General features: G+C 43.0%; 1 protein-coding gene across 13 annotated transcripts in view; it reads right to left on the reverse strand.

The window, feature by feature from the left end:
- Positions 1 to 1,705: 1,705 nt before the first annotated feature.
- The window catches only part of DCDC2C (doublecortin domain containing 2C), an 86,362-nt gene continuing 72,476 nt past the window's right edge, over positions 1,706 to 15,591 (reverse strand). For 9 of the 13 annotated variants that reach the window (XM_053285926.1, XM_053285932.1, XM_053285922.1 and 6 more), the window contains one exon: positions 5,179 to 9,002. In XM_053285926.1, coding sequence (XP_053141901.1) covers positions 8,440 to 9,002 — 563 coding nt within the window. In that variant the 3' untranslated portion in view covers positions 5,179 to 8,439. The other 4 variants (XM_053285930.1, XM_053285931.1, XM_053285933.1 and 1 more) reach the window with 4 other exon arrangements.

The following is a 15,591-nucleotide window of genomic DNA, read 5'->3' on the forward strand; positions in this document are numbered from 1 at the left end:
TATATGAGATATCAGCAAAGGTTAACCTGAACTTGGTGATCTGTGACTAGTCTGCATGATTTAATCCTTACCACAGGGCATCTCATACAAGACTTGATTTGGAGTTAGAATTCAGATGTGATTTGAAAACCTGAAAGATTAACAATTACTTGTTTGAAGCTCAGTTTTCAGAATAGGTTCATCAGATGGTGGCTGAGCGGGGGGGGGGGAGTCTCCCTTATTTCCCCAATCAAGGGGGGAATCCCCCCCCCGTTTAACAACTAACCTAGAATCCCCTGCATTATTGCTGAAATACTTCTCCTGCATTATTTTTGTACTTCTTTCTATAGTTGATGGACTATAAATATCTAGAACTCATGTTCTCCATCCAAACCTTATTCTAAAATGCAATTCTGCCTTGGCTTTGCACAGTCAGGACCTGGGGTCCTGATTCAGTGTGTGGGAGACTCTCTGCGGCAAAATGTACCGAAAGGGGATCCTGTTCCCAAAATTGATGTTTCAACTGCATCTGGGTTGTCTCTGAAGTCCACTGAAATCTCAGGGTTAGGGTTTCTGCCTCCGTTGGAGGCAGTAGGCTGTGCATCATGCCAAACATCAGTAGTAGTAAAGGTTCAAATCCATCTGAAGGGACATTAGGACAAAATGTGCTTGTTTTTTATATAACCAGCTGAAAGATCAGAGGGCCATTTCTGGATTTTAAAAGTGGTGGCTTGCATACTAACTAATGAAGTGTGTGTGGTAAGCAGGCATTATGGGGATGCGGAGAGAATGCACATCCCTCTGTCACAAGTTTCCACGGCAACAGTGGGTTTCAGAAGGAAGGGAGAATGATGCAGAAGGAGTCCCTGCTCACTCCATTGTGCAGCAATGCATGCAGAACATGGGCACATGGAGCAGACCATGTGTTCCTTCCACATCCCTGTAAGCCTGCTACTGCTCATGCTTCATTAGTCGGTATGTGAGCCATTCCTTTTAATTAACAAAAACCTATATACTTCTGTGTACTTAGGGAGTTTCCCCAACTGCCTTGTTTTTGGTTGCCCTGTTTCGCTTCCAAACTGATAATCACCTGAATTCACTATTAGAAGGAATGATAAAGAATTGGCCAGTGGAGGAAGTTTAAGTCTGGCTTTTCTTTCTAAGCGTATCTAGTGAACAGGGGAAACAACACATGGCCACTCACTTCATTTTCAAGATACCAAGAGATTTTGATAGCATGCTTGAGGAATAAATAGTTCCAAAAGCTGTTCTGCATCTGTAGCCTTGAGTCTGTTAGTTCTCATCTAGGATTTGGCTGGCTCTACATCAAATATTCGTATTTTATGAAAGAACAGCTACAGGTTCAAAAAAATAACACGCTATGTTTTGTTTTTTTTAAAGGCAAGAAGAAAAACACTAGTCCTTATCGTTAGGGAAAATATGGGTAGGAAAAGATCTGTTTTCTATGCCGAAAACAACAGATAATTCATGTTTCTTGCACAGAAGTCTGTCTCCTGCTGATAGGAATGCCAGGCAGCTAGCACACTTCAGATCCAGTTTAATAATTACATTTAGCAGCAAAATATGTTTTCTTATCAGGCTTGTGAGCTTTTTCTTCTAAACTTGGTGAATTATATTTTGTTCACCCCAGATCAAGGCTGGTATTTTTAATTTAACTGAGGAGAAATTCCTTCATTTTTCAAGATAATATAGTTAACTTTAAAATTTCTGTGCTATATTGTGAGTTGTGTGAAACTGGAATGTTTCTAAAACATTATTCTGTTCTTTAGTAAGGTCATCAAATTGCAGCAAAAGGATCAGCACGCCATCCTGCTTGGGTGTTTGAATGTTATTACTTCATTCTACCAAATTTAATCATCAAACTTACTCATCTCATGAGACGGTAATTTTCTTGCAAGTGCAATTATATTTCACAGCAGGCCTGCTGATTAGGCAGACACAGAGAAATAATTCATCAGGAAATCACAAAACGAATTAATCATCAACAACTTATATAGTAAAAATCACTATATGTGCCAGTTTCACTAAATATCGTAGCATTTTCATTCTCACCAAATCTTAATATGGAGCGTGTATACATTCACCAACAAATAAGCAGCATATATCCACAATTAAAGTTTATATTTCTAATTGTGCTGGAAAGATGACTTTATTCACTTCTTTTTTAAAAAGATGTTATAGAAGATATAACCAGTGGTAAACATGATATTTCATAAGTTGCATCATTAAAATCCTAAAGGGGGGTGGGGTGGAGAGAGAAAAATATCATATAGATTATTGCTAGTTATAATATGACTACTGTTATAATGATATAAAAATGACTGTTATAATAATTACAGATGTAATTGCCATAAAGTATACCCTTGGTACTTAAATCCCAGATGAGAAGGTGCTTTAAAGACCAGGACTAGCCTAATATCCTGAACTATCCTCTAATTGTTTTAGGAACAAGTGAATACTTCTTATTCAGGGAAGTCAGTGGTGAGGGCTGTATCTTATTGTACCACTAACAGTATCAATTTCTGTGTTATTTAAACAAAGTAAGTTTAGGTACATGTATTCTAGCTCAGGGTTCCTAACCTTTCCTCACAAGTGTATCCCTTCTGGCACAAACCTTCAACTCAAATACCCCATAGAAATTGTCTATGTGTATGCACACACAAATTTAAACATTACAGTTGTGGGACAGGTTACTCCAGTCACAGGCTTATATCCAGAGTATGTTGCGCATGAGTACTCCCACTGAAGTGAGTAAGACAAGTAGAGCCTGTCCCATTAATTTCAATAGGACTGTTTAAGAGTAACTTAGTGTGGGTGTGAGCCAGTGACTGACCAGTAGCCTGTCTCATCACCAACATTTAAATAAAAACTCAAATCTGCATGTTACAGTTAGGGAGACAGGCTACTCCAGTCATTGGCTCACATTCTCACCAAGATATTCATAAGCAGTCATTGAAATTAATGGGACAAGACCTATTAATTTCAATGGGAATACTCAGTACTAATTTTCTGAAGCCTATCAGGCTGAGGGGAGGGGTACACTGAGCTTCAGCATACACCCTCCTCCCTCCTCTTCTGCAGTGGACACATCACTGAGGACGTGTCAGCTTAAAGCTGGCAATCCTCAGAACAGGAAAAAAGAGCGTGGCTGCAGTGTAGGGAGGCAGAAGGACTCTTACCCCCTGAGAGCACTTCAAGTACCCCTAGAGGTACTTGTTGAGAACCCCTGGTCTAGCTCATTTTTGCAAGGTGCATGCATGCATGCATGGTATGTGTATGGGAGAGACTTATATTATACCTATAGAGTACAGTAAGGTCTTATACTATACCTTTATAACAACAGATGGGGAAATGTTTGAAATTGTCCTTCAGGGATAATCATATTCCTCATATACAGCTGATCCAGAATGACCTTTTCTATGTTTATCTGCTCCTATATATACATATATATATATGTATATTAAAAAAATGCAAAACAGTTCTGTGTTGTTTAAATATTAAAGCAAACACTATACATTGCATTGCAGTTAGCCTAATACTACTGTATTTTCACAAATATACCCTGCATATAGGTACACGCTGTACATGAGTGTAGCCCGCAGAAGACTGGCATCTGTGCTAAAAAAGAATTGTATATCCCACAGCCCTGTATTGCCTGCACAGGCAATAGTGCTTTGCATGAATCGGGTCATGCAACTGGCCAGTGTGCACGCGTGGAGGTCAAACAAATGGCCTCCATGCACGCACAGAGGCCTGAAATGGGCCGAAGGACTGAACCAGCACAAATCAGGCATGAATCAGGCCCTGGACACTATGTGGGGGGGAGGCCAGCGGGGGTTGGGGGAGCCATGGCTGCCGTCACCCCACGGCTGCTGTGAGTAACAATTTTAAACTTGCAATAAGGACTTTGAACCAGGCTCAAGCTGGCTCGGCCGGTTCAGCTCGAGATTGAGCCTTTGAGCTGAGCTGATTCGAGTTCAAGCTGGCTTGCACACCCCTAGTTTTCAGTGGAAACTTGTTTTTTGTGTAATGCCACCAAGACATTCCTGACTGAAATGAGGATCTAAACCTGGGCTTCTGTGGTCTAAGTGACCAAGGGCTTTTAGAAATTTGAGTTTCCCCCCTTTAGACAGCATAGCCTCATGCCACATCATAAACTGTTTTTCCTTCATTTCAAAAGGGTTGCACCTTGTGGCTTAAGAGTGCTGCTGTTCAATATGCACAACCCAAAAGCCCTCTTGGACGTATGGAAGTAGGCCTGTAACCAGACTGGCTCTCCATGGAGAAGGAGAGGTGGGATTTTAATACAGTTCTGCATGATTTTATTCAGACCTCTAACCTATGAACAGCAGCAGCAGCAGCAACCCTCCTGTTTGTACAGTCTCTTATTACATTTGCCAGTACCACACACATTCCAGCATAGTCAACAAATGAGGCAGAATTCTACAGCTGACAGCTCATTCATTACAATATGCTAATTCATTCCCAGGTTATTGTCCATACATTTTGTTGAATATTTCAGGGCTCCCATGGATGGGGTGAGGGGAAATGTGATCCTATTATTAAAGATATCATCACAACATGTATAGACAAGGAGAGTAGATACTGCATTGACTCCCTCTCCCGATTTATGTTTACTATTAGCATTCTTGTATTCTGATCCTAAGCATGTTTACTTTTAGATATGTCCCATGCATTTCAATGACACTTACTTTCTAGTAATTGTGCTTAGGATTGCAGCCTTGTAATATATTGGACAGTACCCTGGCTGCAACAAAGTTTTGGTTTTTATATTGGAGCCTGCCCCAATCCCTAGAGGAGAAAGAGACTAGAAGGAGAAATGAAATAAATAATATGTGCAAGTGTCAGAACTCAGTGGGGGTGGAGGAGGGGATGGATATATGCCTATTGGATAGAATGGGATTTTACACATAATTGCATTCCTCAAAATCACATAACCATTATTGCTAACATTTTCAGCCTGAGGCAGACCTAAAATTTTTCGACAACATGGCAACAGAAATGAAAATAAGGTCTTTGAATGTAAAGTGTTAGGCAACTTTACTGACCCAATATTAATACTATATCAGCAATATAAACAAAATAATAATACATGGTACTTACCTGCTAGCTCCTATAATTATACCTTTTCACTATGAGAAGCAACTGAAAGCAAGATGCATTTTGCATTATATTCACGATACCCGGAAATCTACCAAAAGCTAATCAACCAGGAAATGAAAGCTATATGTGAGAGGAAGGGTAAATAGCTGGGGGGTTTTGTTACATGATTTAGCAGTTCTAATATAGCAGTGAGAATTGGGTATTATAAAATTAACTGTGGGCTGTTTTAGCATCTCAGATCAAGTGTTTAGACATAATGTGCTCATTATCAATCCAAGAGAAATGTCTGGGAATGTGAAAGAAAGGCTGACAGTCAGAAAAGTTAAGTTCTATAGGGGAAGTGGGGGGCGGGGGGGTCCCATGTCCCAAAGACAATGAGTAGTCGTAGGGAATGAGCCAGTTCAGTTTGATGCAGGTGTGAAGGACATGCTCACACAACCAAGAACTGGAGTTGTGTTCCAGTCTACCCATCAGACAAGTATGTAAGGTGTGCAGCAGCATGTGCATTTCTAACAGGGCCATCAGAAAACACACAAAACAAAAACATGGGTAAAAACAGTCATCATCAGCATCATCAGAACTGTATTAGTCCAATGACCATCTGTGCAGTCCAGAAAACCACAACCATAGAACAAATATCAGAAAGCTCTCACTAAGACAGGTCTGGTCTTGATCACACTGTTTAAAAATTTGCCATTGACAATGTAACCAAAGAGTTATCCCTATTTTATTCAGAAAGGAAGTAAGCATTCATCAGATGTTCCAGGCAATGCCCTAATCAAAAGGAACAACAAATTCTCCCTTGTGTCTGAGTAGAATTTACAATAAAGAAGTATATATGAACCAAGAATTCAATCTCGTCCAACTCACATGGTCATAACCTTGTGACATAACCATGTAACATAACCACAATGCCTTCCAATGCCTTAAAATGACCATCAAGATGTTTGGATGGTATAACATTAAACCTAGCCAAAGAGAAAGCCCTTCTCTACTGACAAACTGAAAGAAATTTTGAATAGGATGCACTTTCATTATGGTTAGAAAAGATCAGCCCAAAAACCAATGGTGAGCAAACTTGATGGGCTAAAGTGAACATCTCCTATCTATTAATATCCAATGCGCTTGTCACTCTAGCATGAGCACTAACCATAAAAAGCAACATAGTAGGGCAAAAGCCCAGTGTTCAGATATTTTGAGACAAGAAAAACAAATAGATTGGCTAGACCAATGAAATGGGAGAAGTGCTAGAGTATGTGGAGCCCATGACTTATAGTATGTCTCCGGCCTAAATGCAACAAGTATAAGTCAATTTCTGTGATCAAAATGACCACTGAAACACATTTCCATAGTTCCAAAATGGATCTCAGGAAAGTTGCCTGAGAGCTGCGCAGCCCTCGGGGGCTTATTTTTGAGTGACACACAGGGCTTCCCGGATAAGGGAAGAATAAAAAATTGCCACTTGCCCACTGCACCAGTACAATTGGTTGGAAAGTGCTGTTAGGCTGCTCTCTTGCTTTGTATGTCAGCCACTGTTATTTGCTAGAAGCCTGTCTTGTTTCGCTTTGTTGTTATCACCCTGATCTAATGCATAGGTTAGCCCTTGGTCTAAAGATCCCATAGATACAATACTGTACAGATGTGGACAGAGTCTAGATCTAAAATAGTGCTTGGCAGATCTAAAACATGCCAAGATCTAAAACATCCAAAAAGCACAGATGGATAAGGGCGGAACCATAAAGACAAACATTTATTGAATAAGGGAGTGTTGGGAGTCGCAACGCGAGGACAAGGGGGGAGGGAAGAGACTTGTCCTTGGCGACAATCAGGCCCATCCGTGGCTATGCACAGGCTTCCCAGTGTCGCCCATTGATATTGTGGAAGCAGACCATATACATATAAATATATATATCCATGTATAACAATCTGTTCACACACACATCATGTAAGATAACTGCCCTGAGCCATTTTTGGATGGGCGGTATAGAAATGGAATGAATGAATGAATAATTCTGCATAAAAGTTATGTCAAAAGTTTTTTTTTTACTAAAATTACAATACAATAAATCTGATAACATTTACAATTAACCAAATATATGAATGTTTTAACACAACTATCAGTTGAACCTCCTGTAACAAATTTGCATACAATGATGAAACACACAAAATTTTAAAAGAGTTGTGAGAGAGATAATTTCCAATTCATAAGTCCCAAATGATGTTGCTTGAAGGTCAAATATGTCAACAGTTCCTTTGTGCATATAGATTGCCCACTGATATTGTGGCAGTTCACATGCCGGCCCTGGCAGCTGGCCATAGCCCCTTCTGGCCCTGTCAGGGTGGGGTAGGGACAGAGATGAGGCGGCAGGACTCGCGGCTCTTGCAAGAACTCACTATTAGTCCCAGTCAGGGCCCCGCCCTAATAAGAGTTGTAAGGCCTGTGTCAAGCTACTTAAGGGGAGAAAGGCCAATGATGAGGGATTGGAAACAGATGAGGGCTAAAGTGCTTACAAGCCCTGTGAATCTGTACCAGGCACGGTAGGAAGAGAGGAGAAGGGGACCCAGGTGGTGCAACCTCCCCTCTCCCTCTATTGGAATTCTGAGGCCACTGGGGCAGAAGTGGGCGTGCAGAGGAAGCCTGGGTATTCCAGAGTGGGGGACTTCACAGGGAACAATGGAAAACAGAGATGTAAGTAAGATATTCCCCTTAGGGGATGGAGCCGCTCTGGGAAGAGCAGAATGTCCTAAGTTCCCTCCCTGGCATCTCCAAGATTCCTGCCTGCAACCTTGAAGAAGCCACTGCCATTCTGTGAAGACAATACTGACCTAGATGGACCTATGGTCTGACTCAGTATATGGCAGCTTCCTATGTTCCTAACATTATTGCTCAAATGGGACCAAAAGTATCAGGTTTCAATGAGATAACAGCTGTTTGATTGCCTAGACCAATGGTTCTTAATGTGGGGTCTGCCAGATGTTGCAACTACAACTCCCAGCATTCCCTGCCACAATAAATTGAGGCCCATCTCAGTTATCCATGTCAATCCTGATATGCCATATTATCCATGAGATGTCAGTCCTTGTGCAAAGGATGGAATCCTGCTTTTATTATCTGAACTGTAAGGGATAAAAGATGGGCAGAAGATATGAGAGATGCACACTGCCCTGTTACATGGTTTCCAATCTCACACATAAGCGACCAGACTAAGCAACTGCACATAAGCAACTACATGATCACCTTACACCAGTAGCTTAGTGCAGCAAACCACAACTTACAGTGCTAGTGCCCACTGCATGCTGCCTGTACAAAAAATCCTAGTTCCAAATTATTCCACACAACTGCAAAGCAACTATGATGCTTCTAGTCTCTCTATAGCAATTAAGGACACACAACACCAGTGGTATCTCATATGTTCTCCTACATACAGCACGGCACAATATCCTGAACAACTTAGCACATGATGACTCACCATCCTGCCCAGCCACATTTAGGTCTTCACTTATCTTCTGCATCAGCTCAGGTTGCGGTGTGTTGTAGGTAGAGTCTAGAGCATTCTCTTGTTCATCAGTATGCCCTATCTTGTTCTTGGATACCAAATCTGGTGGTGCATCCTCTCCCTTTGTCTCTAGTGAATCAATGCCATCCATGCCTCCCTCAGTTTCCTCACTGTCATTCTTTGTAGACATAGTTTGGGGTACTTCAGTAACAGAGGATTGTAGTGGAGGGGCTGCACTGATATTACTGGCATTCTTTGTAGGCACATGTTTGGACACTTTAGTAGCAGACGATTGTTGTGGAGCAGCTGCATTAATATTACTGGCACTGCTATTACTTGATGATGTGGCTGTAGCTACACCAACTGCTACCTCTCGCCCATCTGTGGAAGAAAAATATAAGTGCATCCATGAGATGTAATCCAGACCCAAAGATAGCCACATGTAAATGCATAACCATGCAAGACTCTGGGTACCTCAACTCACCAGCTCATGATGATCAAGAATCGGCGTTAGCCAGCAGCCTTTCAGATGTTCCTGGCCCTCCTGTTATACAGAGGCAGGGGGCTAGAAGGCATTATGATCTCCAGATGCAACAAAGAAGGCTCCTTTGAGCCAATTCCACTTGTCCCCCCAATGGAGACCATCCAATGGAGCCTAGCTTCATTCAGAATGGCCAAGAAAGATGAACAAGAAACAAAGATCAGTCTGAAGTCACTGCTCTTAACAAGAGAAATCCTTGGGCTCCTTGGATTTCTCTAAATATGATTATGCTCTTGGCTTGGGGCCATGGGATATACTGGATAGGGAGATGTCTGCAGCTGGGGCCTATGCTGACTTTTCTATGATATGCTAACATACAGGACACAGACTCTTGGGCACATACCTTTCATAGGGTGGAACATCAGGAAACACAATGTCTTTGTTATTGCCATTGGCAAGCCAATTGTATGTGTTCTCCATCCTCAGTGGATTTAGGCCTGATCATTCAATGTACCTACAAGCCCTTTCATGCATGAGTGTTCACCTAGTGGCAGTGGGACACACAACTGATCAGGCAGGAGTGGGACACAAATGATGGTGTAGCATTGGGTATTTATGGTCAGAAAAGCTAGCCCCTGAAGCACATACAACCACTTCCTATACTGGGAGAAGAAATGTCAGTCTTGACAACATTTGCGCACAGTACCACAATAAACTATGATTGGCAATCACATGACTATAGCAGGATAGCAGTCACATTGTTGGGGTTTGTGATTATTTAGCAAAGCACCAAGGAAGCTACCACTCCAGTTACAGAATGCAGAGTTCAGTTGTTGCAGCTATTTGAGTAACAATTTATGGAGATCTTTGTAGAGTCTAAACTAAATTAGTTTATTGGTGAAGTGCATTTGAGATAGGAAAGACCTATCACATCTATCAGCTACATAATGAATAGGTAGGGAAAGAGAGAGATGTTTCCATCTTCTCTCTAGGAGGAAAGGAAGAGGACTGACTCAATACAGGAAGTATCTGAGAAGTCAAAGCAGGCGTCATAGAGCAGAGGAAAGCAGGGACAGGTAAGGAGACCCTCACTAGCTACCTCTACTCCCAATGCCCCTAGTGGTCATTAGGATAGTTGGAGCAAAAGGTCAATGCACTGGAACTCCATCTCCAAGACACATGACTGTTGCAGGATGCATAGTTGCTTATCCTATGGGGCTATTCACAAGCACAGGCAAAAGCAGGCTAAAGAAGCCCAGCCGGCTTTGCCAGCGCGTGTGAACCACCGGGAGCCATGTGGCTCCTAGTGGTGGCAAACCTGCTTAGGGAGCCCGCCACTTAGCCCGGGTTTTGGGTACGAGGGTGCCCTTAAACCGGGCTTAGTCCTAGTGTGTCAGTGCTGCGTGGCACCGACACACAAGTTGCCTCCCGGCCAGTGCCAGGAGGATCCCTATAATGCACCATGCTCTTGCGTGGTGCATGATAGGCATTCCGGGGGTTGGGAAGACACATCCCAGCCTGCAACCCTCTACACTGCCAGCAGTAGCTGGCAATCATCTGGGTGGGCGATCCATCCACCCAGGAAGGCACCCTCAATCGTCTGCTGAGGAGATACACATTTTATTGCTTCCTCCCCTGCGTATTGTAGCCCGTTCTCACTGATCGTGAGAAAGGGCTCAATGTTTATCCAGGATCCTGTTTGTCAGAGTGCAAAAATGTGACACTACATCTTCTTCAAGCATTCATTCATTCATTCATTCATTCATTCAATTATTTATTTATTTATTTATTTATTTGGCACATTATATATACCACCTGTAACTAGATCTCAAGGTGGTTTACAATTGATTAAAATATCTATAAACATTAAAACCAACAGTTATGCACCACAGCCCTGGGGCAACAACCAAAATGGCTCACCGCTGAGTCACCACCAGATGGTTAGTTGCCAGCGGGGTTCATGAGAATGAAGGCATTTTCTTTAATACCTTGGGTCCAAGCCATTAAGAGCTTTATACGTAATAACTAGCACTTTGTATTTTGCCCAGAAACATATCAGCAGTCCGTGTTCTTTTAAAACAGGAGTAATATGGTACCTTTACGTTATTTATTTATGTACTTAGTTCATGTAGCAATGGAAGCACTAGAACTACAGCTTCAATTGTCAATTTGTTCTTTCAATTTTGTTGCATGTTTTCCAGGACACTGTCCAGCACAGACCCAGTTGCATCTGTTGATGTCTGTTGGATGTCAGTGAAGTTCTTGAATAAATTGGTTCGATCACCACTAGATACAGGAGTATTGGTCGGCAACCATCATTCAGCCATCTCTCACATAGTCTTCTGTTTTTCTAGGTATTCTGTGCATTGGCTAGTAAATGTTGTGTGGTTATTAGCAGCAATCACCATTCCTCTCCACCTTGTGGCATACAAGTCTTGGCATATTTCTACTTTTCATCAGAATGTGGAAGATCTATTCTCCCTACGTTGAAGTAATGGCTCGTACACAACCAGTACAGGGAATCATGGAGGAGTGTGCTTTGATATTGTTATTGCCTTGACACAGTGAGCACTGTGCATGCAACAATGTGCCCAGTATCGCAACTGCATAGTATATTTATGATTGACAGGGAGAAGATGAATGTCTGAAACCATGGAGCATGGGTTGGATAATCCCAATGCCTTGTGACTGTTGTAGGGGTCACTACATCTAATTTGGTCTTCTCTTGTGTTCCAAAATATTGATAGAATGTTGATGATCAGTGATCTCATTTTATGACTGATTTCATGTTCATGTCAATGAGTCCATCTGTATTCCTAGGCAGCACAGAACTGCTGCTTTATTTGTGTAATGTTCACTATTGTCCAGGATTTCAGTGTTTACTTCCTACTCCTATTTCTTTCAAATTCAATATACTGCCTGTCTTAGAGCAAATATGACAAAGGGCCCAATTTTGTTTAGTTACCAGGTTCCCTGGGTCACAATTATTATGTCAAGGTCATATGTCAAGGACAAGATATATGGCCAGTGGACACATCACCATGGTTCACACAGCAAATACCATTTGTTACACTGCCACTGCAAAGCACTTTGCTACCTGCCATTATGTTATATATACACTTATAGCATTGGTCAGAGGCTGACACTGAAATTTACATGTACATGGCATTCAGCCCTCCCCTTTGCTGTCTTATATATATATACAAGCTGACCCCGCACAGAGCATCTGTGCGCTCTTTGGGGCCGGTTACCCCTCTCTCTCCACCCGCCCCCCGTCTCCGGCGGGGCCGAGTGCAGCCGCCACCGCCAGCGGCCCCAGTCCCGCCGTTGCCGCCACCATCGGGCCCAGTCGCCCCGCCGCCGCCGCCGCCACCCGCGGCCCGTCGCCCCGCCATCGGGCCCAGTCCCCCTGCAACAGCCACCATCGGGCCCAGTCGCCCCGCCGCCACCGGGCCCAGTCGCCCCGCCGTGGCTGCCGCCGCCATCGAGCCCAGTCCCCCCACCGCTGCCATTGAGCCCAGTCCCCCCGCGGCCGCCGCCATCGGGCCCAGTCTCCCCGCCGCGGCCGCTGCCAGTGGGCTGAGTGCCGCCTTAACATTCGCGGCTGGGCCAGGCGTTAATTCTCCTGGGTGCGCCAGCCAATCAGGTGCCCCCGCAGCCCAGCCAATCAGTTGGGCTGCCGGAACGCATTTTTGCCTGGCACACCCAGGAGAATTAAATATATAGATAATTTACATAGGACACCAAATGAGAGGGTTGAATGCCATGTACATGTTAAGTTCACACACACACACACACACACACACACACACACACACACACACACACACCAAGCTGGGTCTCACGATCAGTGAGACCAGGTTTTTGGAAGCTCAGAGGGGAGAGTGGGCTAAGCCCGCTCTCCCTGCAGACAATCAGGGCGGGAGCCCACATGATTGCCGGCTCCATGACAAAGCCAGTGGGGGCTGGGGAGTTCGGGGGCCATGCGGCCCCCGGAAGCTCCAGTATGCCCTGTGCGAGTGTGCAGGGCATACTGGGGAGACCCCTGAGCCAGGAGGCTGCTTTTCAGCCTCCTGCCGGAGGTCTACTCATGAGTAACCACAGCTACTCACAATTTTAAAAAACCAGGTTTGCAGAGTGCTCGCTCCACAAACCCGGTTTAAGGGGCGAGCTACTTGAGCGGGTTACTTGGCTCACAGCCAAGCCCGGTGGTTATCACAATTGTAGAAAATCGGGCTAGCAGAGGCTAGCCCGATTTTCTACAATCGTGTGTATAGTCTCATAAGCTAATAAAATATGAATATGATGGCTGATATACTGGGCAACAGTATGACAGCCTAGTAACATTGTGTTTGCCCATTATTTCCAATGGTTTTGTGTAATGCAATTTACACACATTTTGTGTTCGTAAAACCTGTGCAAATGCAACATTACTAAGCTGACATACTTGTGAACCACCCAGAGACACGAGTTTGGGGCAGTATACAAGTGTAATAGTAAGTAAGTAAGTAAGTAAATAAATAAATACTGTACAACACTATGTCAGCCATTTGTCCTGCCCTGACATTCCCATTATGAGACTTCACCTACCACACACCAAGTAGTTCATGGCCATGGTGAACCTACAGTGGAATGGGGACAAGCAGAATGCAAGGATTCAGATGCGTTTAGCTGTGCTACCCAGATGGTAGTTGTGGGATATAGTGCCTGTTGCATTCATGCATTATTGTATCCTGTATATGTCAACACCCATTACAAACCAAAGATTGGATCCAGAGAATTGGAAATGGTGCTCTGTTCATGGAACAGGATTTTCTTGCAGCCCCAGCACTCCTCCCCTGCCCTCACCAAAACTTGACACATGGCATGGGGGGCTGCTGACAGAGGAGGTAGTCAGTAGAAATCACACCTCTCACTGCACAATTAGAAGTGCCATTCTGCTTTTGCAGACCATTTTCAGGATCTAACCCTATGACTGCTTGAATTTGCAAGCTCATCAAAGATTCTGATCAGGGTGCCCTCACCTTCAGAAGCTAGGCAAGTAGCAGCCAGAGATGGCCTTCTTTGGATAGCACCCCTGTGGTGAAATATCATTCCCAGATAGAATTATATAGTGTTTATTCTGTTAACTTTTAGCACCAGATCAAGACAATTTTATTCTCCTGAGATTTTAACAGATTTATTTTGCACATTATCTGTTGCTATTTTATTCCTGTCTCCCTGTTGCTGTTGTTGCATTACTGCTGTACTAGATATTCTGGTGCCGTTTCAGGGGGGGGGAAATGCATTGTTTGAACTGATGGTTTTAATTTCATAGTTGTTAACCACCTTGGAAGATTTATGCTGAAAGGCCAGCTATCAGTGTCTTACATTCAGACCAAATTACTACTAAATAGTACTACTAAGGAGTTACTAAAGAACTATTTTATTTCAATAGGGTTTCTGTCAAGTAATTTATTCAGGATAGCAGCCATTATTTATAAATGCAATAAAAATTTATCCTTGCACAATTTGTGGCTAGTTAATGCCAACTGACAGTATATAATACAGTACAATAAAACACTGAAGTTGTGTCAAACATTTTCAGGGCAGAATGACTTTATGGATTGGACAGTGCTCCTCCTTGTCAAATTTGCCCAGGGGCAGGAGGGTGGGTGGATAAAATGTTCACAACATCAAATTAAAGGCTGTCACCAAAGCTTTTCACAGGTGGAAGTGAAGAGAAGGCCGGAGTTAAGCAACCAAACCAAAGGGAATGGCAATTTCAGGGGTCAGGTTGGGTTTGAACCCAGTGAAGCTTAAGGCTACCAGGGATGGGGAACAGAACAAGTATCTATTGTTGCTTCAGCAAAAATGGACAGCAATTCAAACCCTTTTGACAACAAGATAAAAGCTGTTTGTATCTTCCCTTCCACCCCTTTCTGCTACCCTTTTGTTGCTCCCCAACCTGCAAACCTCACTTAATTGATAATATTTTAATGTAAAGTACTTTTTCTTATTCTGCAGCCATTATGTTTATATTCATTTTCTGTATTTAGGTATATATTTCTTATTGTATGTTTGCTCTTTTAATCTCATTCTTGAAACAAGAAAATGTATTTAGTAAAATGTATGTGGGGGGAAAGGTGCTGATTAACATGGAAGGTTAGACAGTCTACTCTATAGCTGCATCAAACTGGAGGTTCTCCTATTTCCCTGAGGTTTTAAAAACTCTGGGTTGGAACAGGTTGTCATGGGCAAAGCAAAGCAAAGCAAAGCAGGTAAAACTGCAACAGTTCTGACACTGTCTAGGTGACATCATCAAAGTAGGCCCTGCCTGCTGTCAAGCAGGACCCACCATACAATAGACTGTCTGTCCTCCTGACTACTGTCCAAGAAATTGGACAAGTCTATACAATAATACTATCCAATAGAGATGAACATATAATACTATCCAATAGAGATGTACATATTAGATGGTATAGAAATATGATAGATAGATAGATAGAT

This window comes from Hemicordylus capensis, chromosome 1 (genome assembly GCF_027244095.1).
Source record: "Hemicordylus capensis ecotype Gifberg chromosome 1, rHemCap1.1.pri, whole genome shotgun sequence".
Lineage (NCBI taxonomy): Eukaryota > Metazoa > Chordata > Lepidosauria > Squamata > Cordylidae > Hemicordylus > Hemicordylus capensis.